This window comes from Emys orbicularis, chromosome 5 (assembly GCF_028017835.1).
Source record: "Emys orbicularis isolate rEmyOrb1 chromosome 5, rEmyOrb1.hap1, whole genome shotgun sequence".
Classification (NCBI taxonomy): Eukaryota; Metazoa; Chordata; order Testudines; family Emydidae; genus Emys; species Emys orbicularis.
The window spans coordinates 94,847,151-94,875,077 of NC_088687.1; the positions used below are offsets into that span (position 1 = coordinate 94,847,151).

At 46.0% G+C, this 27,927-nt stretch overlaps 1 protein-coding gene and 1 long non-coding RNA gene across 2 annotated transcripts in view; both read right to left on the bottom strand.

Annotated features, from left to right (window-relative positions):
• Positions 1–27,927, bottom strand: part of DCUN1D4 (defective in cullin neddylation 1 domain containing 4) — an 83,941-nt gene that overhangs the window by 53,887 nt on the left and 2,127 nt on the right. Inside the window, exons 2-3 of the mRNA XM_065404943.1 lie at positions 14,005–14,075; positions 1,055–1,094 (exon numbers count right to left, since the gene is read on the bottom strand). Coding sequence (XP_065261015.1) covers positions 1,055–1,094; positions 14,005–14,075 — 111 coding nt within the window. The remainder of the gene's footprint in view (positions 1–1,054; positions 1,095–14,004; positions 14,076–27,927) is intronic.
• On the bottom strand, positions 22,336–27,914 carry LOC135879102 (uncharacterized). The gene is made up of 2 exons (XR_010561442.1): positions 27,166–27,914; positions 22,336–23,378 (listed from the first exon to the last, which is right to left on the bottom strand). It is a non-coding gene; the product is annotated as an uncharacterized LOC135879102 (long non-coding RNA).

The following is a 27,927-nucleotide window of genomic DNA, read 5'->3' on the forward strand; positions in this document are numbered from 1 at the left end:
GCACACCACTTCTGAAAGGTTGCCAAACCCTGAGATATAGCCTTAGTCTGCTGTGAAAAGTGATATGAACGAGCATACATTTATCACTTTTCACAGCAGACTTACTCAACCCTGGCATGCCAGGATACAAATTAAGCCCTGAATGGTGAGGTAGATAGGGAGGTAGCGGGGCCAGGGGTGATAGGGGGAATGAATGGGGGCCGGGGGAGGCAGCGGGAGCTGGGGCAATGGGGGGTGAGCCCGGGGCCAGAGCCAAGTGCCACATGGCCAGGGGCCGGAGCCCACCGCTGTGCAGGTGGACAGAGCCCGAAGCCTTGAGCCCTGAGACAGATCCCAGAGCCTGGAGATGGAGTCTGAAGCCCTGCAGCTGGAGCCTACTGCCCGTCACCCCAGGACTGAAGCCGGACTCCACCACCCCCAGGAAGGTGGGGAACTTACTGGCTGCTTGATCCTCCAGTATTTGTGTCTCCAGACGGGACAAGGCTCAAACCCTGCTAGCAGCCCCAAGGGAGGAACTGCTGCTCCCCCCCACCCCTGCAATCATCACTCCGGAGGCCGTGACTGCAAGAAAAGCCCCTGGTGGCAGCATTTGAGAAACACTGGTCTGGTGAATTCCTGTTAGGAAGTAGCAGTAAAATGGCAAATGTCATAGAGACCTATAGGAACTATTCATAGTTGGAGAAATTAGAAGCACAGCTGTTTTTCAAAACACTGCTTTTGAAAACAAACTGTTTTTTATTATTTTCTAGTAGATATCCCCCTTTTAGCCATTTAACATACACCTCTACCCCAATATAATGCGACCCAATATAACACGAATTCGGATATAACACGGTAAAGCAGTGCTCCGGGGGGCGGGGCTGCGCACTCCGGTGGATCAAAGCAAGTTCGATATAACGCGGTTTCACCTATAACGCGGTAAGATTTTTTGGCTCCCGAGGACAGCGTTATATCGAGGTAGAGGTGTATTAGAACTAATCATTTTAGTTAGTTTTCTCTTAGAATGCATGCTTAAATTCCTACAGTATATTTCAGCTAAGTAATTATCAAGTACCTGTCTGGTGATCGTCTTGACCAACGTCTTCTGTCAGATTCTGTAAGTAAGACATTTTCATCAATGCAGTTAAGGGATATGGTAGCCTTTATAATATAAAGCTCTATCAAGTGATAGTTGAAAACACTGTTATATAGTACTCCAAATCATTTTCATTATCACAGAAGCACTAGCAATTGCAATGGCTGAGGCTGCATAATGGTTTCCATTCTAACCCAGTTTTCAGTTCTTAATTTTCTGAAGCATTACCCTTATGAGTTGAAATTTTCCAGGTGAGGAATCTACCCAGGAGTGCTCTTTTTAAAATATTTGAAAGCTTGAGCAAAAAATGTTCAGCTATTTTGAGGGGGGGGAAAAAAAGATAGTGAAACACAAATTTGTTCACTGTAGGGGGGGAAAAATTGGCAATGCTATTTTGAACAGCTTTAGTGTTGAAGCAGCTAGCAGCAAAAATTTAACATTTCCTTGAGGAAAAGGACTGTTATATGTTCCCAGGAAAACTAATTGAGATTTGACTGAGTTATGAACTTTTGAAAAAGCATACTCTGAACACACAATACATTTTCCACTAAGCTAGTGTGTGTGTTTGTGTGTGTGTCAGACTAAGAGTTGCCTACAATGTCCTAATTAAACTTTATTAAATAAGTTAAACCTTAATGAATTATTTTTTAATATTTTGGAGTTCATTGTATTAAATATGTAAAAGATCAGCCTCAGATTCTAAAAAAGATATTCTGCAGAATGATTATCAAACAACTCTGTACAAATTTTTTTTAAAATATGCTGGCTTCCTAGCAAAATTTTTGTTACCTAAACAGGAAAATGTGGAAGTATAAAATAGCAAAACTGCCATCCAGGAAATAAACCTGCCCAAGTCAATAGGTTCTCCTAAGGTGCCGGCCAATTCTAGTTACACGCACTTCTGTAGGAGAGAGATATAATAGACAATTTCCTGAAGTACTCTAAATAAACTTAATTTAATGAAATTAAACCTTAGTGACTTAGTTTTAACATCTTTAGAGTTCATTTCATTAAAAATGCAATTATGAATGTGTTATTGTGGAACTGTATGTATTTCCATGGGAAAGGTAAATAGGAGAAAGTAGGGATAATTAGGCAAATTCACTCAGGTTGTAACATCTCCCGAGAAGCCACCTCCACAGAAAGCTCCACATATACTAGTTCAAACTGGTTTCTCCAGAAACCAACAGACAAAAAAAAAAAAAAAAAGTTTTTTTTAAATAAATAGCCTGGTTTTAAACTGGCTCATGGCCTTCTTCCTGATCTAGCAAATGGACAGGGCCCCTGTTCCATGCAAGGCCCTAATCCTTAGGATAGGATTGGAAGAACTTAGCCGACTGAGGTCACATAAGACTGGGTGCTTGTTCTGAGCTGAAGCTGTAATAAACTAGTAACTATAAGGAATCCTGCTGGGTGAAGGATTGAAGGACAGTTCCTGTCAGAATCCATGTTAATTCTGGTAAGCTTATTAGCAAGCATGTAGGTTCTTTTACTATTTTTAATATGTCTTCTCTATACTGTAATTTTTTAGCTTAAAAATAAGTATGCTTGCATGGGAAGTGCTGTGTGGTACCCTATAACTGTAGCAATTACACCTGTTAACCGTCTCTGAAGAGAAAGCAAGCAGGCATCCTTGAGCAAATTGTCTGCACTGAGAAATACACAGTGAAGGCAGGAAACCATACAGCCTAAAAGCACCCCAGTCAGAAGGGAGAGGGCTGCATGTCACCTTCCAAGAGAGGCAAAAGCTGGGGAGCTGGAAGCCTGAGAGTGGGTGTCCTTACTGGACAACTGAAGGGAAATACAGATTCAGTTACCCTGAACTATAGTAGTGGAATGCTGCAACAATGTAAATTGTGTAAGTGCCAACAACATTAAAAGCAAGTACTGCGGGGGGAAAAGCACAAAGGTCTCTGTAGTGGGGCAGCTGCCCCACTCCAGTAAAGAGGGGTTAAAAGCCAGCCCTTGGAGAGGGCCGGGGCTGAAAGAAAAGCCTAGGCTGATTGGGGAAACAGCCACAGCGGGGGCCACGCCCTAATCAGGCCACAGCTGGCCCTATAAAAGGGCTGCGAGCCAGGAGCTCAGGAGGACACTCTCTCTCTAGTTTCTTGAGAGAGAAGGACCTGGCTGCCTGGAAGAGAAGGGGACCTGAGGTGGAGGAGCGCTGGGGAAGGGCAGAAGGAGCAGGGGAGCTCCAGCCTGAAAAAACCCCAGGCTGCAGGCCTTGAAAAAGGCCTACAAAAAGGTACTGGGGCTGCAGAGGGGCAGCCCAGAGATAGGCAAAGGCAGCAGGTCCTAACCCCCCTTGCTAATGATGAGTGGTTTACAGACTGCAGTCTGCCCCAGTGAACGGGGGCTAGATGGGGACTGGCAGTAGCCACTGAGGCAAGGTGGGGATAGAGGGTTGGGGGTTCCCCTGGGTGGGGAGACCCAGATTGTGGGTTGCTGCTGTGGGCAGAACCCTGATGTAAAGGGGCACCGGGGTCCAGGAGGGACACGGGGGCCAGCAGCAGGCGAGACACTGGCCTGCAGAGGGCACTCCGGGCTGGAAGAGCTAATTCCCAGGAGGAGGTGCCGTGCCAGTGAGTCTTCACCCCGCCACAGTCTCAATAGTCTTTTCAGGAAAGGAATAATGGGGGGGGGGGGGGGGGGGAAACAGGGAAAGTGAATTATAATTAGCTAAAGAAAAATCACCTGGTTGAGTTAGGCAAAAAAAGGCAGATCAATACTGAGGATCAAACAAAATCACAGCTAGTAAATTTGCTGTATTCTAATGACCAGTTAAAGAATGATGGTCCAGATTCACAAAGAATCTCCAGCCTGCTGACAGAGGGTCCAGCAGACAGAGTGAGTCTTGGAGCCAACGCCCAAAAGAGGGAAGAAGCTGGCAATGATAGCAACTGTGCTCCATCCACACCACTGCAGCAGGAGTGATGGACAGCTCCACAGCTGGAGCAGAAGAGGGACAGAATGTGTCTGGAAACCCAGCAGCTCGCAGACCAGGGAAGGCAGTGTCAGTACAAGAAAAAACAGAAGGAGAACCAGCACCAGTATGAGCAGCACCAGCAACAGCTGGAGGAGAGAGAGAAGGATAGGGAGCACCAACATCACTGTGAAATGGAAAGACCATGCTAGCAGAACCAGAGTTCAACAGGTGGAGCCAGTCCCCAGGTACTAGTACTGGTGAATGGTGTAGAGTCCAATCTATTTCCTTGATTTAGGGAGGGGATGAAATGGATGTGTTCCTACACATCTTTGAAATGGGATGTAAATTGAATAAGATGGGAAAGGAGCACATGGTAAGGTACCTGGCTCCAAGACAAAGGTCTTGGACATTTTTATCCTAATGGGAAGGGCAGACTATAAAGATTATGAAAGCTGTAAACAAGCTTTGTTACAAGAGTGCAGGGAATTCAGAAAAAAAGACATGACTTATGCTGATGTTTCAAATCAAATTAATGGTTATGTAAAGACATGGGGAAGTATATGGGAGGGGTACCACTATCAATGAGGCCTATGAATAATAGGTATATAACAATTCTATAAATTCTGGCACCCCAACCTGAAATCATGGTTAACAGACAAAATCCCAGAGATAAGACAGTTACCTTTTCCGTAACTGGTGTTCTTCGAGATGTGTTGCTCATGTCTATTCCACAATAGGTGTGTGTGCTCGCACGTGCACTGGTGCCGGAAGTTTTTCCCCTAGCAGTACCCGTAGGGGGGGAGCACCCCCCGCGACCCCTGGAGTGGAACCTGCCTGGTGCGGTATAAGGGGAGCTGCACGCTCCCCCCACCTTCAGTTCCTTCTTGCCCGACAACTCCAACAGAGGGGAAGGAGGGTGGGATGTGGAATAGACATGAGCAACACATCTCGAAGAACACCAGTTACGGAAAAGGTAACTGTCTTTTCTTCTTCGAGTGATTGCTCATGTGTATTCCACAAAAGGTGATTCCAAGCTCTCTCTGTTGGAGGTGGGTAGGAGTTCACAAGTTCCCAGGACAGAGGACAACCCTGCCGAACCCAGCGTTTTCCCTGGTCTAGGAGACAATCGCATAATGCGAGGTGAACATGTGAACCAAAGACCACATGGCAGCCCTACAAATGTCCTGGATGGGGACGTGGGTCACGAAGGCAGCCGACGAGGCCTGCACCCGAGTCGTGTGTGCCCTCACGATGGGTGGCGGGGGGACACCCACCAGCTCATAACAGGAACAGATGCACAAAGTGATCCAATTGGAAAGCCACTGGATGGAAATCGGCTGCCCCTAGCACGCTCAGCCGAGGCGACGAGTAGTTGCGAGGTTTGCAACCAGGAAGGCCACCTTCCATGAGAGGTGAGACCAGGAACACGTGGCCAGCGGTTCAAATGGGGGCCCCATGAGACGAGCCAACACCAGGTTTAGGTCCCACTGTGGGACTGGGGGTCTAGAATATGGAAAAAGACCATCCAAACCCTTAAGGAACCAGCCAGTCATATCATGGGAAAAAACGTGTGCCCTTGCACCGGCGGATGGAAGGCTGACATGGCTGCCAGGTGCACCTTGACCGACGAGGGCGCCAGGACCTGGGTCCTCAGGTGGAGGAGGTAATCAAGGATAAGCTGGATCAGGGCGGTCACCGGGGAGATGCCCTGGTCTGCCGCCCACCTAGAAAACCGGGACCACTTCGCCAAATAAGCGCGGCGAGTGGAGGGCCGTATACTTTCGAGGAGGATGCGCTGGAACTGGTCCGATCACGTCCTTTCCTATCCACCTAAGCACTGAGCAGCCACGCCGTGAGGTGAAGAGACGCTAGGTTGGGATGGAGGCGGCGGCCCTGGTCCTGAGAGAGCAGGTCCGGGCGGAGCGGCAACAGCCACGGCGGAGCTAGCACCAGTCCCGTGAGGGTCCCGTACCAATGCTGCCTGGGCCACACCAGGGCAATCAGGAGGACCCGTACCTTGTCCGACTTTATCTTCTCCAGGACCCTGCTGATTAGGGGAAATGGGGGAAAGGCGTAGAGAAGCCGGCCTGACCAGGACAGGAGAAAGGCATCAGAGATAGCACCTCTCCCCAGCGCCCCCCCCCCGGAGCAGAACCGGGGGCATCGCCGGTTCTGCCGAGTCGCGAATAAGTCCACCTGGGGAGTTCCCCACCTTCGGAAGAGCTGGTGGGCCGGAAAAGTCCCTGCTCAAGCGATCGGCCCTCTCGTTCCGGGCGCCCGGTAGGTGAAAGGCCTTCAGGTGGATGTCGTGGGCTATACAGAAGTCCCACAACCTGAGGGCTTCACGGCAGAAGATCGGGCCCCACCTTGCCTGTTGATATAGAACATCAAAGCCGTGTTGTCCATGAGGACCCTGACTACCTTGCCCTTCAGGTGCAAGCGGAAGGCCATACACGCCAGCCGCACTGCCCTGAGCTCCTTGACATTTATATGTAGGGTCAGGTCTTGAGCCGACCACAGGCCTTGGTTCTGAAAGTTCCCCACATGTGCCCCCCCAACCCAGGTCCGATGCATCGGACACCACCTCCAACGACGGGATCCTGTCCCTGAACGGGACTCCTTGGAGCATGTTGTTTGAGGCGGACCACCACCGTAGGGAGGCAATCACAGAGTCCAGCACGGTGAGGACATTGTCCATCCTGTCCATGGCCTGGGAGAACTTCGAGGCCAACCAGAGCTGGAGGGGCTTCATCCTGATTCTGGCGTGACGGACCACGTACGTGCACGCCGACATGTGACCCAAGAGTTGCAGGCAAACCCTGGCTGTTGTCACCGGGAACCTTGTGACTGAATCGATGAGACCTTTCAGGGTTTTGAACCTGTCTGGTGGGAGAGAGGCCCTGGCCGACTCTGCGTCCAGGAGCGCCCCAATAAACTCTATGCATTGGACTGGGACTAACGTGGACTTGGTGCTGTTTACCAACAGGCCCAAGGCGGTGCACGTGGACAGGAGGAGTGCCACGTGATCCCTCACCTGTGACCGGGAGGTGCCCTTGACAAGCCGCTACCACCAACATGCATTTTGTAAACACCCAGGGGGCAGTGGACAGACCAAACGGGAGGACCGTGAATTGGTAATGATTCTGTCCCACCATGAAGCGGAGGAAGCGTCTGTGCCCCTCAAATATGTGGATGTGGAAGTACGCGTCCTGTAGATCGAGGGCAGCATACCAGTCCCCGGGATCCAGGGAGCGGATGATGGAGGCCAGGGAGACCATGCGGAACTTGAGCTTCACCATGTACTGGTTCAGACCTCCAGGATGGGTCTGAGCCCCGCTTTGGCCTTCAGGATAAGGAAATAACAGGAGTAATACCCCTTGCCCATGAACTCCTCTGGCACCGCCTCTATCGCTCCTAGTCCTAGGAGCCGCCCCACCTCCTGCTCGAGCAGTGATTCGTGCAAGGGGTCCCCCAAGATGAACGGGGGCAGGGGGTGGTTGGGCAGGGAGGAAGTAAACTGGAGGGTGTAACCCCAGGAAATGGTGTTGAGGACCCATCGGTCCGAGGTTAGCTGTGACCATTCCGGGAGGAAAGCACACAACCAGTTGGAGAAGGGAAGCTTTATTGGGGGTGGATCCCTGATGAGGACTGGCGGGGTGCCCCCGAGCGTCCCGTCAAAAATGCCTTTTCCCTGCCTGCTTGCCCTTGGAGGACCCAGGCTGTGGGGCAGGCCGAGACTGCCTCTGAGGGTGTCTCTTATAATCCCTCTGCTTCTTATGGGCAGCCTTGTACTTCGGGAGGGCGGCCTGGGCAGGAGTCTGCCGCGGTTTGAATTTAGGTTTTGCCAGAGCTGGGACATAGAGGCCCAGAGTCTGGAGGGTCGTGCGGGAGTCTTTCATGCCATGCAGCCTTGTATCTGTTTCCTCCGCAAACAGAGCTTTCCCATCAAACAGGAGATCCTGCATGGAAGACTGTGCCTTGCTGGACAGCCCAGAGAGGAGGAGCCATGACGCCCATCTCATGGACACCGCAGAGGCCATTGATCGTGTGGCCGTGGCATCTGAGGCTGCCTGCAAGGACGCCCTAGCAGCCGCCGTCCCTTCCTCCACTAGCGCCTTAAACTCCTTCCTATCGCGCTCCTGGAGGAAGTCCTCAAACTTAGGCAGGGAGCCCCACAGATGGCATTCGTACCGGCCCAGGAGAGCCTGATGGTTTGCCACTCATAACTGGAAGCTCAAAGATGAATAAATTTTCCTGTCGAAAGAGTCCAGTCTCCGAGAGTCTTTGTTCTTTGGGGTCAGGGCTGGCTGACCCTGCCGTTCCCTATGGTTGACTGACTCGACCACCAAGGAGTTGGGCGCCGGGTGTGTATACAAGTACTCATACCCTTTAGTGGGTACAAAGTACTTACGTTCCACCTTTTTTGAGATGGGGGCCAACAAGGCCGGTGTTTGCCACAGGGCATTAGAAATCTTAGGCACCGCTTCGTGGAGAGGCAAGGCCACCCTTCCCGGTGCCGATGGGGACAACACGTTAAACAGGGAGTCCGAGGGCTCCTCCATCTCCTCTGCCTGGAGGTGTAGGCTTGCTGCCACTCTCTTTAAGAGTTCTTGGTGGGCCCTAGAGTCCTCCTGTGGGACAGAGGGGGGAGGGGCGAAGAGGCCGGTGCAGTGCTCTGGGTGTCAGCCGGCACCAGAAGGTCCACCACGTGGTTGGACTCCGGGCACAGTGCCGAGGACGTACATCCCACCGACTCCTTTCTCGGGGGTCTGGAGAGGGAGGCCGACGGTGCTTCCGAAGCTCCGGCCACCAAGCGAGCTCCCACCAGGGGCTGTGCCGGAGGCCACAGTGCCCACTGGTACCATTCAGCCAGCCACGATGCTCGGTGCCACTGCACCTGCTGTGGCACCGGCAGGACCAGCTGTCCAGATTGGCTGGCCCGGCCCATCGAAGGACGGCTACGGATGGAAACCAGGCTGGCGTACGATCCACTGCTGTCCCTGGACCGGGAGCAGCAGTGGTGCCAGGATCTACGACGGCCACGGGACTGTGATCTCGACGTAGAGGACTGGTACTGACTGTAATGGCGGCTCCGCGAACGGCCTCGACGGGTGGACCCGCGACAGCGAGACCCCGACGCTCGGGGCTGCAATGTCTTGACAGAGACTTGGAGCGGGAGTCCGAGCAGGAACAGTGTCGACGAATGTGCCATGACCGACTGCAGTACCCTCTCCGAGACGAGGACCGACGGCGACGCCTGCCGTGGTCCTGTCGATGTTCGCTCCTTGAGGACGAGCAGTGCTGCGAGTCCTGGCCGGACAAAACCCAGCCAGACAGTCTGGTCTGTGTTGAGGGCGATCCACCTGGACTCTGCCCCGAGCGGTCACTGGGCGGTGATCGGCATCGGGAATGTTCCCTCGACCGAGACCAGTACCGGGTCGGAGGCGGCTGCGGAGATCCCAGCGGTGGCTTGCCTCTGGAGCGTGGGGCCAACATCGGCGGCACTTCAGGCACCAGCATGGACATGATGTCCCGGGCCGCCTGGAGGGCTTCAGGCGTGGAAGGTATCCGGACATCCAGAGAGGCCTGTTCCGAAGGGGCCGGGCTACTCCGCTCAGCTTGAGTCGGAGGCCTGGGGCCCGGTGGGGATCGAGGACTGCCCGACATGGGTCTAGCCTCTGGCCCAGATTTCTCTCGGTGCTGCTGCAAAGAGGGAGTCTTCTTGGCCCTCTTGGCGTGCCCCATGGACGGGGAGCAGTGCCGACTGGTCAGTGGTACCGGAGGATTGCCGCATACCAATGCCGCGGTGCCGGGTACCGGTTTGGAGCGGCGTGCCGGGGTCAGGGTCAGCGCCGACTCCATTAGGATGGCCCAGAGCCTAATGTCCCTTTCTCTTTTGGTCCGAGGCTTAAAGGACTTGCAAATCTTGCACCTTTCGCTGATATGGGTTTCTCCCAAGCAGCACAAACAGTCTGCATGCGGGTCACTTCTTGGCATGGAACGCCTGCAAGAGCCGCACGACTTAAACCCCGGGGCATGGGGCATGCCCCGGCTCGGGCTCACTGACTAACTAAACAGCTAACTAACTACAGGTACTAACACTGAACGAAGGAACAGTTCTGGGGACAAGCTACAGCAAAGCTGGAGCACAGCAGTTCCAACACACCTTCACTGGCGGCAAGAAGGGGCGGGGGAGGGGGGAGCACGCATCTCCCCTTATACCTCGCCAGGCAGGCGCCACTCCAGGGGTCGCGGGGGGCGCTCCCCCCCACGGGTACTGCTAGGGGAAAAACTTCCGGCACTGGTGCACGTGGCGAGCACACACGCCTATTGTGGAATACACATGAGCAATCACTCGAAGAAGTAACCATACCCTGGAAATGGGCTGACCAATATGCAGATAGGTTTTCGATTAAATCCAGGTTGACTAATAGGAAGGGAACAGGATCAGATGACAGGAATCAAGCCCAAGCAAAGACCTGCACCCACGAGGGAGGGAAACCAATTCTCAAAAGCCCTGGATCAGGAGGAGAAATGGTGTGCCATACGTGGCCAGCAGGGTCACTTTGACCAAGAATGCTCACAACACCCACTGAGTGACATTGCAGGGCTGGGAACTCCAGCTGCACCTCAACCTCATAGAGTTAGCTGTGTGACTGAACCTCCAGAGGGAGAAAGTCACACAGCTAGTTTGCCAATGGCATATAATGTTCATGCTAAACCATTCACAACCCATATCGTTGCAAACATGTCTTGCTGCACCTTCATAGGTGCAAATCCATCCAATCAACAGTGGGAGCAGAAGGTGGTGGTTATGGGAGATAAATTCACTGTATAGAGAGATATGGGGCCAGCCAGGATTATAGTTTAGTCCGATATAGTGAAGCCCCATCAAATGCTGCCATAGTGTGAAATGTGGGTTAAGGTTCCTGGTGTGAATGCCTTCATTCTACTTACAGCACAAATTTCTATACAGACCCAGAAAGTGTAAGGTGTATTTTCAGATATTCCATATTCTTTGCTTTTAGAAAATGATGTTATAGCATTGAAAACAGAAAGAGTAAACGACTCTCTTAGTTAGCCTAAGACAGAGAAGAGAGTATGTAAGCAAAAATGTAAATAGAATAGCTAACAAGGGAAAGAGGGACTCACATTCCCCATTAGTGTCCAAAAAGACTCAGGTTGCAACTCCAGTTTGCAATCTACAAACACCTGAGGAGGAAGGGGATGAGATTGCCTGCTGCTTCAAAGAAAGGACAAGACTACTGACTTGAAAGAAAATTCACTGTGCCCAAAATAAAGGAATTAAGCTCTCTGCCAGCCCTTCAAAGGGACCCGGAGCAGGACAGAGCAAAATAAAAGCAGTGCATGTTTGAGAGCCACTGCACAAGGAGGCAGCCCTGACATATTTGTCCCTTTGAGCCAAAGAATGTCTGCTTGTAATATTCCCACGGGGGTTGGGGAACCTCAATCCAGAACTGAGGCAGCTGACCACTTGGGGAACCAAGAGACACCATATACACTCCCAGGAAAAATAACAGGAGTACTTGTGGCACCTTAGAGACTAACAAATTTGTTAGTCTCTAAGGTGCCACAAGTACTCCTGTTATTTTTGCGGATACAGACTAACACGGCTGCTACTCCCAGGAAAGTGCATGGGAGATGTAAGTGGGAAAAATTAGGTCTCAAGTTTACACCCAAAAGTTGTGGAGCAACAAGAGTAAGAAGGGGCATGTAAAAGATCAGCTTCATAGAGTCTAAAAAAAAGATATTTTGCAGAACGGTTATGCAAAAACACCGTACAAATTTTTAAAGAAAATATGCTGGCTTGCTAGCAAAATGTTTGTTACCTAAACAAATTAATCGTGAAATTATAAAAGGTACTAACAAAACCGCCATCCAGGAAATAAATCTGTCCAAGCATTCAGTCCAGGGGCGCCAGAACAGGGTGCGGGGGGCCATGGCCCTCCCACTTCTGAAAATAGACGGACCTGGCCCATCCACTTTTCGCCATGGGCTTGGCCCCCTACACCTCCTCTTCCGCTCAAGCCAGGCCAGAAGCTGGAGCCTGGCCCGGATAAGAGCAACCCAGGCAGCTGTGGAGAGCCAGGGACTCTCCACCTGCCTGGGATGGGGGGGCCAAGAGCAGCCCTCAGTCTGTGCCCCTCCCCCCAGACTCCCATCCAGGGCAGATTGAGGGTCCGCAGCTCCCCACAGCTGCCAGAGCGGTTCTTACCATGGCCCGGCTGCAGCTCTTCGGCCCCTGAGGCCCCGCCCCTGGCCGGAAGCTGGAGCCTGGCCCGGTAAGAGGAGCCCGGGGAGCCCAGGCAGCTGTGGGATGCCACAGACCTTCCACCTGCCCTGGGTGAGGAGTCCCGGGGGCAAAGACACAGGCCAGGGGCTGCCCTCAGGCTCCTCCCCACCCTGGGCAAGTGGAGGCTCCCAAGCCAGGCTCCGGCTTCCAGCTTGGCCAGGGGGCAGGGCCTCAGGGGAAATAGGGAGACAAGGGCGGGGCCACAGGGGGGGTGGGGCTTCGTGGCCCCCCCACTTTCAGGAAGAAAGCATTGCCCCGATTCAGTCAGTGGGTTCCCCTAGGCTGTCAGCCAGCACCCTAATTACACCCACTTCCGTAGGAGGGACATATAATGCTCTAAATTTCCTGCAATACCCTAAATAAACTTATTAAATTAAATTAAACCTTAATGAATTCATTTTAATATCTTTGGAGTTCATTGTTTCATTAAAAATCAATTATGTATGTGTTATTGTGTGCATTTCCATAGGAAGGTAAATAGGAGAACACCAGGGGATAATTCAGCAAATTCACTAAGATTGTAACATTTCCAGAGAAGCCACCTCCCCAGAAAAGTTCATATATACTAATTCAAACTACTTTCTCCAGAAACCAACAGACCAAAAATGGTTTTTAAATAAATAGCCTTGTTTTAAACTGGCTCATGGCCTTCTTCCTGATCCAGCAAATGGACAGGGCCCTTGGTTTACAGAAAGCCCCAATCCTCAAGATAGGTTTGGAAGGAGTTGGCCTACTGAGGTCACATAAGACTGGGTGCTTGTTCTGAGCTGAAGCTGTAATAAATTGGTAACCACAAGAAATCTCCTTAGGTGAGGAGATTAAAGAACAGCTCCTGTCAGAATCCATGTTAGGGCTGTGGTTAATTCTGGCAAGCTTATTAGCACCCATTTGGGTTCTTTTACTGTTCTAAATGTTTTCTCTGTAATGCTTTTTACCTTACAAATAAAGTAGGCTTGCACAGAAAGTGCTGTGTGGCACCTTACAATTGCAGCAATTAAACATGTTAACCATCTCTAAAGAAAAGCAAGCAGGTGTTCTCAAGCAACCTATCTGTGATGGGACCTGCACAGTTAAGACAGGCATCTGTGCAGCCTAAAAATACTCTGGTCAGAAGGGAGAAAGACATGTGTCTCCATCCAGGAGAAACAACTGGGTAACTGAAAGCCTGAGAATGGGTGGCCTTGCTGGACCACTGCGGGAAATACAGCTGCAGTTGCCCTAAACTGTAAGTGTGTGCATGGCTAACTATGCTGTGGAAAATACTGTGACTGTTCAGTGAAGGAGGCAAGGATCATCAACAGCCCATGCCTCATTCTTTGGATTGCTCTAAATTGACTGATGTGTTTACAGTATATGTTTTCCCACATTTACTGTAAGGAGCCTGAGACTGATAAAAACTGTAAGCAAAAGGAACATGCAGTTTTCACACATGCTTCCAGGCATACCATAATGTACACATACTGAGACAAGGGCTCCACTGGACACAGCCATATCTTAATTTTGACCTCTTGTGCATACACATGCAACCTTAAGCAATCAAAGCACAAGAAGTGACAGTTAACTGTGAAACCTTAATGTGGATTCCCCCAAATTTTTAAGTACAATAATCTAAATATTTCATAGCACAAATAAATGCATTCAAAAGTAAATAACTAGCTATTAAATAAAGAGAAGATTGCAAGTCATTACCAGCCTATTGAGGGTGTGGTAAATCTTGTGAATATTTGCCAGTGTTGATAGATGAGAGTTCAGCTGAAAATCTAGAGGAAAAATAAAATTTAGTTGTGTCTCTTATCCTGGTTTAAATTACACTATGGAATATAGTTTTTACGGCTAGAAACAAGATTTTATGTATTCTCTTCTTTTTTTAAAAACCCACTACCAGGCTCTGATGAAAAAAGTATTCACTCAGGCTTCATAACATCAATAAAAATCCCTCCCATCTCTTTGGGGAAAGGGACTGTACAATTTTTGCCACAGCATGGGAATTAGTAAGTGCAACTCATTAAAAAAAATTCTATGTATTTTTATCATACACACAGATCTCCTCCACCATCGGCAAAATTAAATTCACAAAAAATCAGAATACACTTAAGTTCATAAAGCCAAACTTACCCACCCCCCAAAAAAACAGGATCCATGAAACAGAGTTGCCCTCCACTCTACCTATCCTATCACTTTCCCATCCGTCCCTATGGTAAGTTAATATCCAAAGCACATTCTTTCTAGGAGAATTTGATTAACTATCATAAACATTACATTTTTAAGTTAGTTTGATTACTATAAATGCAAATACATATTCTCCAACGAAAGCGATGGGAAACATTTATACAGGACTTATGCTGACTTTTGCCTACAGATACAAGAGGCACAAAGCAGCAATACCTAGCTAAGGAATGAAAAAAATAATTTTGTATTTCCTTACTTTTGATGTCTCATGCAAGATTCTTAACCTGAGTTTACAGTTAGGTTTTTAAAACTCCTCCCCATGCCTAAGGCTCCTTCATGTCCAACACTAAATCAATGGAATTCTTCCATGTATGCAAAGTGTAATATTCTTGCTAAAAATAAAAGTATGCCAAGATCCAAAGCTAGCAAAAGTTAACCCTTGTCAGTAGTGAAGCACAGTCCAGCGCCAAAGTGCATAACCTGAGAAGCATCATATTTGGGACTAATCATGCAAACATTACCAAATGTAGTGATAAGTAGCTCTATGAACTTAAATGAGACCAAAAATGGTAGTGAACATTTGTGTAACACTATCTGAACAGCCCTCTCAGAACAGCCAAAGAGATATCAATCACATAACCAGCATAGCCCTCCTGTATAAAATAATTTTACTTGGAGGATCCACTAATACCTAGGGTGACCAGATAGCAAGTATGAAAAATTGGGACTTTTTTGGGAAGAGGGGGGAGTACAGTTGCCTGTATAAGACAAAGCTCCTAGTATCAGGACATATGGTCACCCTACTAATACCAGTCATTATATTAAAGCATTTCTGCACAGAAACATTTCATTTGTCTCTCTCCAGCTTCTAAACAAATAAGACTGTCACAGAAAAAAGCAAAAAAATATAATTTCCACACCTCCATCTTTAATATTCCAAAACAGTCCTCAAAACACACACTCTATGGAAAACAGAGTGCAGAGGCAAGGTATGTGAGACATTAAAAACTAAGTCTATGTAAAAGCACAGTACAATTCCAATTATTCTCATAGGAGGAACACCGCTGTAAGAGAAAAGGTGTAGTTGAGGGAAGTCCCAACTTCTTAAGAATCTACATTATGCCTGGATTTGGAATTCTCTCATAATAGTGGATAAAATAGTGTTTTTAACATTTCAGAGACACAAAGTCATAGTTTTTAACTCAGTACCTTGGCTTGAAGGAATAATTTTGCTGATCTATAATTCTGTTCCTCACCACACCTGGTATAGCTTAATTCAAGGGCAGACCACATCTTATTACTATACTCTATTAACCACGCTGGCTAGATTCTCTCACATTGTTTGATTTACCCTGATTTTTTCCAGCCAAATAAGACTGATAAAAAAAATTGCACTATGAAAGCCAAAAACTGAGTTACTCTATATAAATAATCTATTCAATACGGTAAGAAATTCCAAAAACAAAGGGACAGAACAGCAAAATCAGAAGAAATTCCTTTAAAAGAGACTAGCTGAAATATCAACAGCCAAATTCAATAACATTTATGGACCTTTTTGAGACATGATTGTAAGTACACGTACTGCTACACAGCAGACTTGGCCTTGACTTCTTGTTTAAAAAGAAGTCTCAATCCAAAAACCTTTAGGGACTGAAACCATGCACCTGAAGCACACTGCTACCATGAGAGTGAAAGCAATGCTGCTGATGGTCTCAGAAGAATCTCTTCATTTATCATTTGCTGAAATGACAACTGCTGCAACTGTGAGATGGCGATGGAGAACCTTCAGTACATCACAAAGTGCATGCGTTATCACCTACATACCTTCCTTCCAAAGATGTGAAATAGTAGTAATGCAAGTCAATTCAAAAAGGATCTGGACACTTCAATCAAAATGAGTAAAAAAAAAAAAAAAAGTTTCAGGTACTAAATTTTTTCTTGAGCCCCCCCTTACAATTTGTCCTTTTATAATCAGTTTTCCTACTAAAAAAATCTGATCATTTGTATTATAGTAGCACCCATAATGTGCAAGGCACTGTCCAAATATAGTGAGACACAATCCCTACCCTAAGGATTTCACAACCTAAATATTTTTCTTCTCTGTTGCTAGGTGAAAGTTCTACACAGAATGAAACTGAGTATCCAGAGTAACAAAGCATAGAGAGTAAATGAGCTGAAAAAGTTGAACAATTGTTCTATTCTAAACTAAGAGTTACAGTAATTGTGGGTGATACTTGTAACAATACTAGGCAAAATATTTTCAATCTAAAATAGGATTTAATGGTGCCCACTAAAAGAAAGAATGTGTTATATTAGGGGTTTCAAATACACTTAATTTATCCTAATATCGAATATACTTTCTCATAGTTATAGTCTAATGGAAATGTCTTCAAATTTTAAATGAATGTTTTTAAAAAAAATTCAACAATTCAAACTATCACATTTGATGGCACCTACACAAAAATGTTTCTAGGTTGTTTTGGGGTTTTTTTTACCTTTTTTTTTTTATTATTAACAGCAGCAGTTAAACCCTAGTCCATCCCGAGTTTTCTGTATTCATGTGAACATTATTAATGATAATGTGAAAACAGATGACATTTTAATTCTAACTCCAATCAAAAGGGAAAAGATAAAAAAAAAAATCACATCTTTTCCTAATTGGTAAAGTGGTGTTACACATTCAAAATCAAAACAATAGAAAGTTTGGAGGGATTTAATTATGAAAAGTAAAGGCTAGCAGTAGGCTAGGGAACCACGTTAAGGCTCTCAAAGCTCCTTCTGAGCTAGCAGCACAGCATTTAGGAACCCCAAGCTTACAGGGAAGGCAGTGACAGAACCCCTTACTGGTCTGGGTGATCCCCAAAACATCACACCTACATCCGCCAGGAAGCCATCAGGCTTTGGACATCGTGTTAACAACATGCAGTAACCAACTACAAGTGATCAGTGCAGAAGTCCATCACAGAGCCAATATTTCATCAGTAGGGGACTCACACCACAGATTTATTTGTCATGGACAATAATACCAAATGCCCGCACTTCTGCTCCAGAAGAGACTTGAGCCTGGGATCACAATCAGATGCTTCTTTCCTTTGGTGGTCTCAAGGTCTCCTATATGCCATTTTCCCAGTTTGCCATAAGTTGGTGTCTTTGAAAAACTAGTGATAAGAGTAGAGTTGGGGATCTAAAAGCATTTGAAAACATCTTAAGAAAAGAAATTAAGTCAACATTGACTAGTTTTCCAAACCTGGAAAAAAGTAGGTCTTGAAAGACTAATGTCCTGCCCACACTACAACTTTAACTGAGTTTTTCGATTAATAGTACTGCTGGCTTTATACATGGTCCCCGCACACCCTTTGACTTAAACACTGTTAGTAATAATCATGGCAGATCATGTTTTGCTAGCCTAGGAGTGTTAACAGGATACCCTAAGCATGACTGTGTCACCAAGTTAGCCAATCTTCCTCTTTCCTAGCTACGTAGAGAGGGACATCCCCAAAGTGCATTACCCCATATGATAAATGGTTCTATTTATCATATGGGGTAATGGGTACTTCATTTCTTGGGGTAATGGGTACTTCATTTCTTGCAGAAGCATTTAGGGATAGCTGCCCAGATTTTCTCAGACTGCAACGTACAAAAAGGTAAAAGGTTGTGTGTGGATGTGCATGTGCAACTCTGACTGTGATGGCAGAAGCTTTGCTGTATCCACACTTTGAATCATGTAACCTGTTAAGATGACCATGCCTCTAACCAGTCACAAAACCGGTGTTGTAGTTTTAGGATGGGCCGTGGTTTTATCAATACTTATTGATTTTATACACCACTTTTCAAACTGATCCCACATCTCAGAAAAGTGAAAAGCAAGACAAGATATAGAATGATTTTATTTCACACTACGGGTACGTCTATACTTACCTGCGGGTCCGGCGGTAAGCAATCGATCTTCTGGGATCGATCCCGGAAGTGCTCGCCGTCGACGCCGGTACTCCTGCTCTGCAAGAGGAGTACGCGCAGTCGACGGGGGAGCCTGCCTGCCGCGTCTGGACCCGCGGTAAGTTCGAACTAAGGTACTAAGACTGCGTATCTTAGTTCGAAGTGGGGGGTTAGTGTGGACCAGGCCCAGAGCTCTACATGAACAGAGATGGAAACATTTTCACAACTATTATCACCTCCCCCTTCTCAAGACCAATTATCTTGTAGCCAAAATTAGAGGGAAGGATAGAGAGAACAAGCTAAAATGCAGTCAGACCTCATCCCATTCTGCCCAGAAAAAGGAAGAGGAGGGTTCATTGAGAGGCCAGTGGTCCCACAATGGATGGAGCTGCAACAAAAGTGAAACCTTAACTGAAAGTAGACTAATTTCCAGCAGTTGGAAACACTCCTTCAAGAAAGGAAATTTATAGTGAAAGTGTTTTTATACATTCAGAAGAAGCCTGCTAACACAATAGCCCACTACTTAAGCTTACGTGGGACAGCTAATGCACAGGATATTCTTCACTAGAATGAGTGATGGGTCTCAGAGTACACCGATTTGTCAGACACTACTCAGTTTTTTTCCTGCAGGAAAATGAGGTAGTCTATGGTAGCTGAATTCCATGCAATTTATTGTGTTGGGGTCAAATGCATGAGATCTAAATGCAAGTAGCTGACCGGAGAGTCTGCTTGTTCTGTGGCCATTAAAAAGACTAGTTTATGGCACTTTCAATAAGATATGGGGCTTGCCTTAGTGTCCTTTGCCAAAACTGAGGTACTGTGTATATCTGTCCATTGGTTTCCACCCTAGTGCTAACTGTGTTTCACTGGTGAGTGAAGCTATTGCTGACTCCAGATTTCCTAAAATACTTTGTGACGCTTCAGAATGAACTATGTAATATAGATGAAGAGGGAAATACTGCTAACATTTTCCAATCCCAAAACTGTAACAAGGGGGAAAGAGTTGAGAAAAAGAAGTGTTCCAAGCCTATGCGTTTCAAGCCTTTTTGGTATGAAGTTCAGTAGAAAATGCTGCCTGAATTAAGAACAAGTGTTGACACAGTTGGCTTGGGCAGGTCAATTATTCACGATCAATCATTATGTGACCAAAACCAAAAATCTACAGAAGATAGAAAAGAAACTACATAGCGTTTGCAAAATGCCCTTCATCAACTATCTAACAATCACGGCCAAAGCAAAAGAACCTGCAATATATTTGGCATGTTTCTAGAAGAAACAGATTACAGTCAAGGTGAGAGTCAGTTTAAGACTACAGATCTACCCCTGGAAGATCTGCCTGAGCAACTCAATGCATAAAAACCAACCCAAAAGGCTGAATGGATTTTAAAACATAGTAGAATTTTACTGTGCATTTGTGAAATTTCCAACTTTAAGTGTTCAAGTTTAAAACTGAACCAATTTTCTTCAAACTTGGCTTGTGTTTCAGTTCTCATTGGAAATCTAACTTACCTTTGGTTGTTGATTCAGTTTTCGACAACCCATAATTTTATCTGCACCCCATGATGTGTCGCATCTCTTTTCAAAAGTCCCGCAAACCCACACATCCACCATCTCTGTGTGAAGCATGGATCCTGCACAGCTCTGCACTATTGTGATGAGCATTGCAAACACAATGCGCCTGATCCTGCAGTGTTTGCAGAGCCACGAGAGGAGCAGTGGGGAACATGACTGGTGAGACCTCATCTGGAATATTGTGTGCAGTTCTGGTCTCCCATGTTTAAGAAGGATGAATTCAAACTGGAACAGGTACAGAGAAGGGCTACTAGGATGATCCGAGGAATGGAAAACCTGTCTTATGAAAGGAGACTTAAAGAGCTTGGCTTGTTTAGCCTAACCAAAAGAAGGCTGAGGGGAGATGATTGCTCTTTATAAATATATCAGAGGGATAAATATCAGGGAGGGAGAGGAATTATTTACGCTTAGTACCAATGTGGACACAAGAACAAATGGATATAAACTGGCCGTCGGGAAGTTTAGGCTTGAAATTAGATGAAGGTTTCTAACCATTAGAGGAGTGAAGTTCTGGAACAGCCTTCCCAGAGGAGTAGTGTGGGCAAAAGACATATCTGGCTTCAAGACTAAGCTTGATAAGTTTATGGAGGGGATGGTATGATGGGATAGCCTAATTTTGGCAATTAATTGATCTTTGATTATTAGCAGGTAAATATGCCCAATGGTCTGTGATGGGATGTTAGATGGGGTGGGATCTGAGTTACTACAGAGAATTCTTTCCTGGGTGCTGGCTGCTGAGTCTTGCCCACATGCTCAGGGTTTAACTGATCGCCATATTTGGGGTCGGGAAGGAATTTTCCTCCAGGGCAGATTGGCAGAGGCACTGGAGGTTTTTCGCCTTCCTCTGCAGCGTGGGGCACGGGTCACTTGCTGGAGGATTCTCTGCACTTTGAGGTCTTTAAACCACAATTTGAGGACTTCAATAACTCAGACATAGGTTAGGGGTTTGTTACAGGAGTGGGTGGGTGAGATTCTGTGGCCTGCATTGTACAGGAGGTCAGACTAGATGATCATAATGGTCCCTTCTGACCTTAAAATCTATGAGTCTATGACAATTCCTTGGTGGACATAGAAACAATTCAAGGTTGTTGTTGATGTTCATGGAGCAGCTGCAGATGGTGGAGTGCCGGTTCTGGGCCCGAGAAACAAGCACTGACTGGAAGGATCGCATCATTATTTGGGTATGGGATGATGAGCAGTAGCTGCAGAACTTTTGGATGGGCAAGGCCACATTCTTGGAAGTGTGTGCAGAGCTTGCCTCAGTCCTCTGGAGCAGTGACACCAAAATGAGATCTGCACTGACAGTGCAAAAGCGAGTGGCAATCAGCGTATGGAAGACTTGCAACACCAGACTGTTACGGATCAGTCAGGAATCAATTTGGAGTTGGGAAATCCACCGTGGGAGTTGCTATGATGCAAGTGTGCAGGGCTGTTAATCGCATCCTACTATGAAGGACTGTGACTCTGGGCAATGTGCTGACAGAGTGGATGGTTTTGCAGCAATGAGGTTCCCCAACTGCAGTGAGGCGATAGATGGCACGCATATCCTTAGTTTGGCACCAGACCACCTTTCCACAGAGTACATAAATAGAAAGGGCTACTTTTCTGTGGTACTGCAAGCACAGGTGGATCACTGGGGACGTTTTACTGACGTCAACACGGGCTAGTCAGGGAAGGTGCATGACGCACGCATCTTTAAGAACACAGGCCTGTTCAGAAAGCTGCAAGCAGGGACTTTCTTTCCAGACCAGAGGATTACATTAGGGATGTTGAAATACCAATAGTGATCTTAGGAGACTCAGCCTACCCCTTACTCCCATGGCTCATGAAGCTGTAAACTGGCCACCTCAATAGCAGCAAGGAGCACTTCAACTACAAGCTCAGCAAGTGCAGAATGACAGTTGAATGTGCCTTTGGCCGCTTGAAAGGCCACTGTTGCCGTCTACTCACGAGATTAGACCTCAGTGAAAAAAATATCTTGATTATAGCTGCCTATTGTGTGCTTCACAATATCTATGAAGCAAAGGGGGAAAAGTTTCTGCTGATTTTGAGCAGCCAGATACCAGGGTTATAAGAAGAACTCAACAGGGAGCTATGCGGCTCAGGGAGGCTTTGAAAGACCTTTTTAATAGTGAGCCACAGTAATGTGTGTTGCCGTATAGTGTGCTCTGCAGGGCCGGCTCCAGGCACCAGCGCAGCAAGCAGGTGCTTGGGGAGGCTAAGGGGAAGGGGCGGCTCTTCGGCGGCATTTCAGCAGCAGGTCCCTCGAAGAAAGCGGCGAAGAAAGTGGACCTGCCGCCGAAGTGCCGCCGATCACGGCTTTTTTTTTTTTTTTTGCACCTCGGTATGAACATTGTAAGGAGTGTTGCATGTGCAGTACTGTAACATTGCAAATGCACCTATTGGTATTATCTGTGAATGTCGTCAACTCCAGCCAGCATATGTTGTGAACTAATAAAGATGAATTACGTTTCCATAAATAGACTTATTCCAAACTTATACAAACAGACATATTTATAACTGAACGAAACTTTATAAATACAGGGAAAGAACCTTCGAAGGGGAAAGAACAGTCATTTCCATTTCACAACACATACATCGACTGTCTCTCTCACAGGTCAGTGTATGGGCGGCTGTGATTGCCTGTACTCTCCCCCAGAGTGAAGCGGTAGGGGTAGTTGAAGCAGCCCCAGACACCATGTGGAATGTGGGGGTGCATAGGTAGGTCCCAGAATGCAGTTCTCTATGGGTTGCAGAGGGAGGAGAGCACAGGTCTGTTGAACCTGAAGGTCAAAAGAGCCTCCAGCATGTTTGTTTGCTACTTGAAAAGTGCTAGCATCTCCTGCTGGATGTCTCTCTCCTTTTCCTGTGCTTTTCTCTTCTTCGTACTATCCCTGTCCATTCATTCTGCTAGGGCAGGGGTAGGCAACCTATGGCACGTGTGCCAAAGGCGGCACGCGAGCTGATTTTCAGTGGCACTCACACTGCCTGGGTCCTGGCCACCGATCCGGGGGGCTCTGCATTTTAATTTAATTTTAAATGAAGCTTCTTAAACATTTTAAATCCCTTATTTACTTTACATACAACAATAGTTTAGTTATATATTATAGACTTATAGAAAGAGATCTTCTAAAAACGTTAAAATGTATTACTGGCACGCAAAACCTTAAATTAGAGTGAATAAATGAAGACTCGGCACACCACTTCTGAAAGGTTGCCAACCCCTGTGCTAGGGGATTCTCCAAGCCTTGTGCTCAGTATCCGAAGCACCAGAGGCTTGCAGGATCTTTTGGAATGTGTCATCCTGCATCCTCTTCCTTCTCCGTCTCATCTGGCTGAGCCACTCCACTAGTGTGGATGGAAAGATCTCAAGGCCACATTTCCAGCTGCAAAAGATACAATGCACAGAGGTACTACTGTGAGTGTATTCACAAGATATATGCAAACTTGGTATACTGAAGTCACTCCCCTTGATCCACACAAGTTACAAACACTACATTCTCACTTCCCTTTGGGATTCACAGAGCATGGTGCAGTCCCAGCCATACTGAGTACCGCCCAGAGGAAAGGGAGCAAATTGGGACAATGCGGGGGGGGGGGGGGGCACGGAAGGAGGGGGGAAGGAAACACACAGGCATCAGTATATGCGGATAGGGAAAATGAACTGAATACTGACACCATTTTCCACAGGCAGTAGTGAATTTAGCTGATATCTCACTCCTGAGGGTAACGGAGGGTGAAAGGGAACAGCCCCTGCACGTGTCCGGCTGCAGACCGGGCCCATATGCTGCTAGCCCTGTGTGCTGCAATGGTGCCTGCTGAAGTAATTGCAAAGTGGCGTGGGAAAGTGTCCTAAGGCTGCGGAAGAAATAATGCAGCCCTCCCTAGAGGATTGCAGACTACCTTCAGGAAAGTTTCCTCAAGATTTCTTTGGAGGATTCACGGGACATCCCGGTGCACAGAAACAAACTGTTCTGCAGGGCCTCCTCTGCCTAACTCTACATGGAAATGAGAAGCAGATAGTGACTGTCTCTATGGGTTATTTCACTACCTCTTCTAACATGATTAAAAAAGAGTAAATGAACAGATGTGTCCCTGCAATACCAAAGCAAACTGCATACTTACCAGAGGTTCCTTCCCCTGCATCAAGCTCACCCATGCTGGACTGTAGGGACTGGCTCAACTGCTCTGGAGTCAAAAAAAAGGCCTGACTCGCTGCACCACTGGATCCCCTTGTCGCCTGTCCCCCATAATCCTCCCCCTTCTCATCCAACACTTCCTCCTCGCTGTTCATTCCAAGGGCTGTGATTCCATCTCCCCCGAAGTATCCATAGAGCTCTTGGGGGTCGTAATGGGGTCTCCACCAAGGATGGCATGCAGCTCTTTGTAAAAGTGGCATGTCTGTGGCTCGCACCAAAGCAACTATTAGCCTTGCTTGCCTTCTCGAACGCCTGCTGCAGCTCCTTGGCTTTCACACAGCATTGCTGCAGGTGATGCAGGTCCCTCTTGCAGCCCTTCTCCCCCATACCTCGAGCAATCTGCTCATAGATATCCACGTTTCTATGGCTGGAGCAGAGCTGTGCCTGCACAGCCTCTTATTCCAACAGACCCAAGAGATCCACCATTTCCTGTGTACACCAGGCAGTAGTGCGTCTGCAGCATGGAGCCAGCATGGTCAGCTAGGCAGTTGTTAGGTGAGCTCTCCACACCAAGCAAACAGGAAATAGAATTTCAAAAATTTGAGGTGCTTTACAAGGAGAGGGGCGTGTATCTGTGTACCTGGCAGCCAGGCAGCGGAGTTCAAAATGGTGACTGGAGGGGTCATGGTGGGGCGTTATGGGACTCCTCCTGAAGGCTACTAAAGTCAACGTATGTAATGCAGTGCCTACTGCATCATCCTAAGCACTGTTAAGTCAGCATAGTGACCGAGTTACATCGGCAGGAGCGACATTTTAGTGTAGATGCTTACAGAGTTAGGTTGACGTAAGCTGCCTTGCATCGACCTAGCTCTGTAGCGTAGACCAGACCAAAACACAGATATATTGGCAACAGTGTACTTTGAAACACTGGGACACAGTACGACAATCCAATTGCTGGATGTACCCAGTACATTGTTCAGCAGTTAGATTATAATAATTTGACTTTGAAGCCAACATCCCCTGAGGAAGAGAAAAAGAGGAAGGTAGGAAAGAGAGGGAGTATGCTCAAAATTTTATTCCCTGAACCTAGTTTAAAAAGGAGTATGACTGCACAGTGGAGAAACAGAATTATTTACAAAAATTCCAAACTACAAAATTTCATACCAGCCTATCTAACAAAGCCACTTAAAAAAAAAAAAATTACCTCTCCTCACTCAGGCAAACCACATTAACTGGAATCAGTTTTAAAAATAGTTAAGTTTCAGCACTGAGAAAACCTAAGTCTGCCTACAGACTCATAACAGTGTCTCAGTTTACCTTGTAAAGACACTTTAAAATGAAAACCCAGATCTGAAATGCACCAAGATTTTCAACAAGGCCTAAAACCTACAATTTCCAAAATGCACTAATTTACACCTGACTCAAAGCATAATATGTTATTTTTAAACTCAGCTATAGTGTGAAGTGTTGCTAATCAGTTTCACAGGTCACCTACAACTCAGGATTCTAAGATTACTTATTTCAATCTGCATGTGGCATATAAGGGCAAGTTAAAAAAATATATTAGGATTTTCTCCATAAAAAAAAGTTATTCCACTAGGTAGCTGACAAATGTTAACAGTAACAGCTGGCCTACCTACAGCATTGCACTACTTTAAACATAAAATTAATTTTGACATCACACCTTAATTAAACCAATACAAAAGGCTATGTGGACAGTTATTTAGTTTAAACCAAACTTTTTAGTTTACCTTAAATTAATTAAGAACAGGTTTGAGCTAACCCAAAATAATTCACTCTTAAATCAAAATAAGAGGGTCCCCACAGGGATTCACTGTTTAATTAAAATAGATTAACTAAACCAGTGCAAATGTATGTATAGGCAAGGCCTAATACTGGATGAGTTTTTGCAATATGCCATGACTTGCACACATATTAAATATGAAAATGGTTGTATACATTCCTAACTGAAATAATCTTAACAAAATGTAAAGAGGAGTAAAAATATTGGCCATGGTTCAGTAAAAATCAGTGCCAACAATGGGCACCTGGGGAAAAAAATAAGGTCTATTTCTACCACCCAATTTGGCTCAAACAATGTTTCCATTGGTCGTGTGTGACATGTTACTTAGCTGAATATTCAGAGACTCCTTCCTAGACTGAAGAAGTATTAGCAGTTGTAACTCATTAATGATAAAGCAATATAGAACTCAAGTGGCAATTACCATCTCCACTGGAAAACTGGTCATAAACAAGAGTGCATAATTTGCAAATGATCTTCTGATCTTATTATGACGTAGAATTCCCTTTTTTTATTTAGCATTTAAGGCATAATTTCAGGTTCAAATTATAAAGGATGATATAGGAATGTAAATAGAAGGGTAAAAAAAACTGTAGAAATTGTTTGAATACATAAGCCTCCACCCCTCAAAAAATGTATAACTACAAAAAAAGATTTTTCACCCCACAAGATGCATTTTGTTTACAGTTTGTTAGTTTTAGTTATCACTATATAGGCAGACTGAACCAGTGGTAGTGTTGAGTGCTCAAGTATTTACAATGGATATAGGAGTTGCATATTGTCATGGGTCCTCCAGTACTTTTCTTTCCTCCTCAAGCACAAAACTCATGCAAAATCACCACCCTTATAGCCAGCTGTAGCCCAGTGCCTTTAGAAAAGCATAGGAGACATAGTATCTAAGGGAGTCTTTCCCTAAGACAGAGAAATAAGAATTCAAACAGGACCAAAGAGGAAGAACAAGAAAAATCTTTTTCTTTCAATGTCCCCAAAGCCAGAGAGGGACAAAAAAGGGAGGGAAATAGAGAATTGGTACCTCTAGATGAAAATGTCAGAGAAGATCACACACAAGAACAAACCACACTAAAGTGTTAGAATCACACACATCCAACACTCCTCAGTTTGAAAGAATGGAGACAGGTGATGAGGAGAAAAAGCCACTCCACTTGCCATTAATGAAACTCATTATGTGGCCTTATAATACAGAAGACAGAAGTGATTTCCAGTTATACTCACTGAACTAGCAAGAAATCTTGAGATGACATGTTTGTTTTGGGGATGAGGTGGGCAAGCATACCTCACATCTTTTAGGGAATGTTTCAAAGCAAGTAGTCATCCTCAAAGAAGGATTGAAAAAAAAAAATGGAGAAGAGTTAGAAACTGGATTGACAGAGTTCATATCACCGGAGAGCAACAATGGAGTTTAGCAAAATCAAAGCTCTGAGGAAAGAATACAAGAATGAGGATTGTTCATGTCTCATCTTAGTCTTGTTCTAGACTCATATCAATATATGTACAGGTATGCTATTAAGAGAACAGTTAATTCTTATCTCAATCATTCACTTTAATCAACGAGAATAGAAGTATAAACTAGAGACAACAAAGTGTGTTAATTTAGGAAAATATTTATATGTAAGTAGACATACAAGGTTATAAATTGCCAAGGAGTTAAAGAATGGCCATCACTAAAGAGCTTAATATCTTCTGTAGTCTTGAAAATATCAGAGATGCTTGAGAAATAATTAAGTCCTTCCTGATTAGGTGGAAGAGGGAAGAAAAATCAAAGGATTAAGTCTTGTAAAATTACCATAAAAGCTTACCAGCCCAGGACATCTACTTACTCAAACCAGAATACTAATGATAAAAAAAAGTTATTTTTTAAATCTATACTGAAAATGAGTTACTCACACTCGAGGAGCAAAGTTTTGCAAGGCTTGATTAGTTGGCATAGAGATTTCTTATACCCAAATGATTTTATGAAAGTGAGTAAAAAAAAAA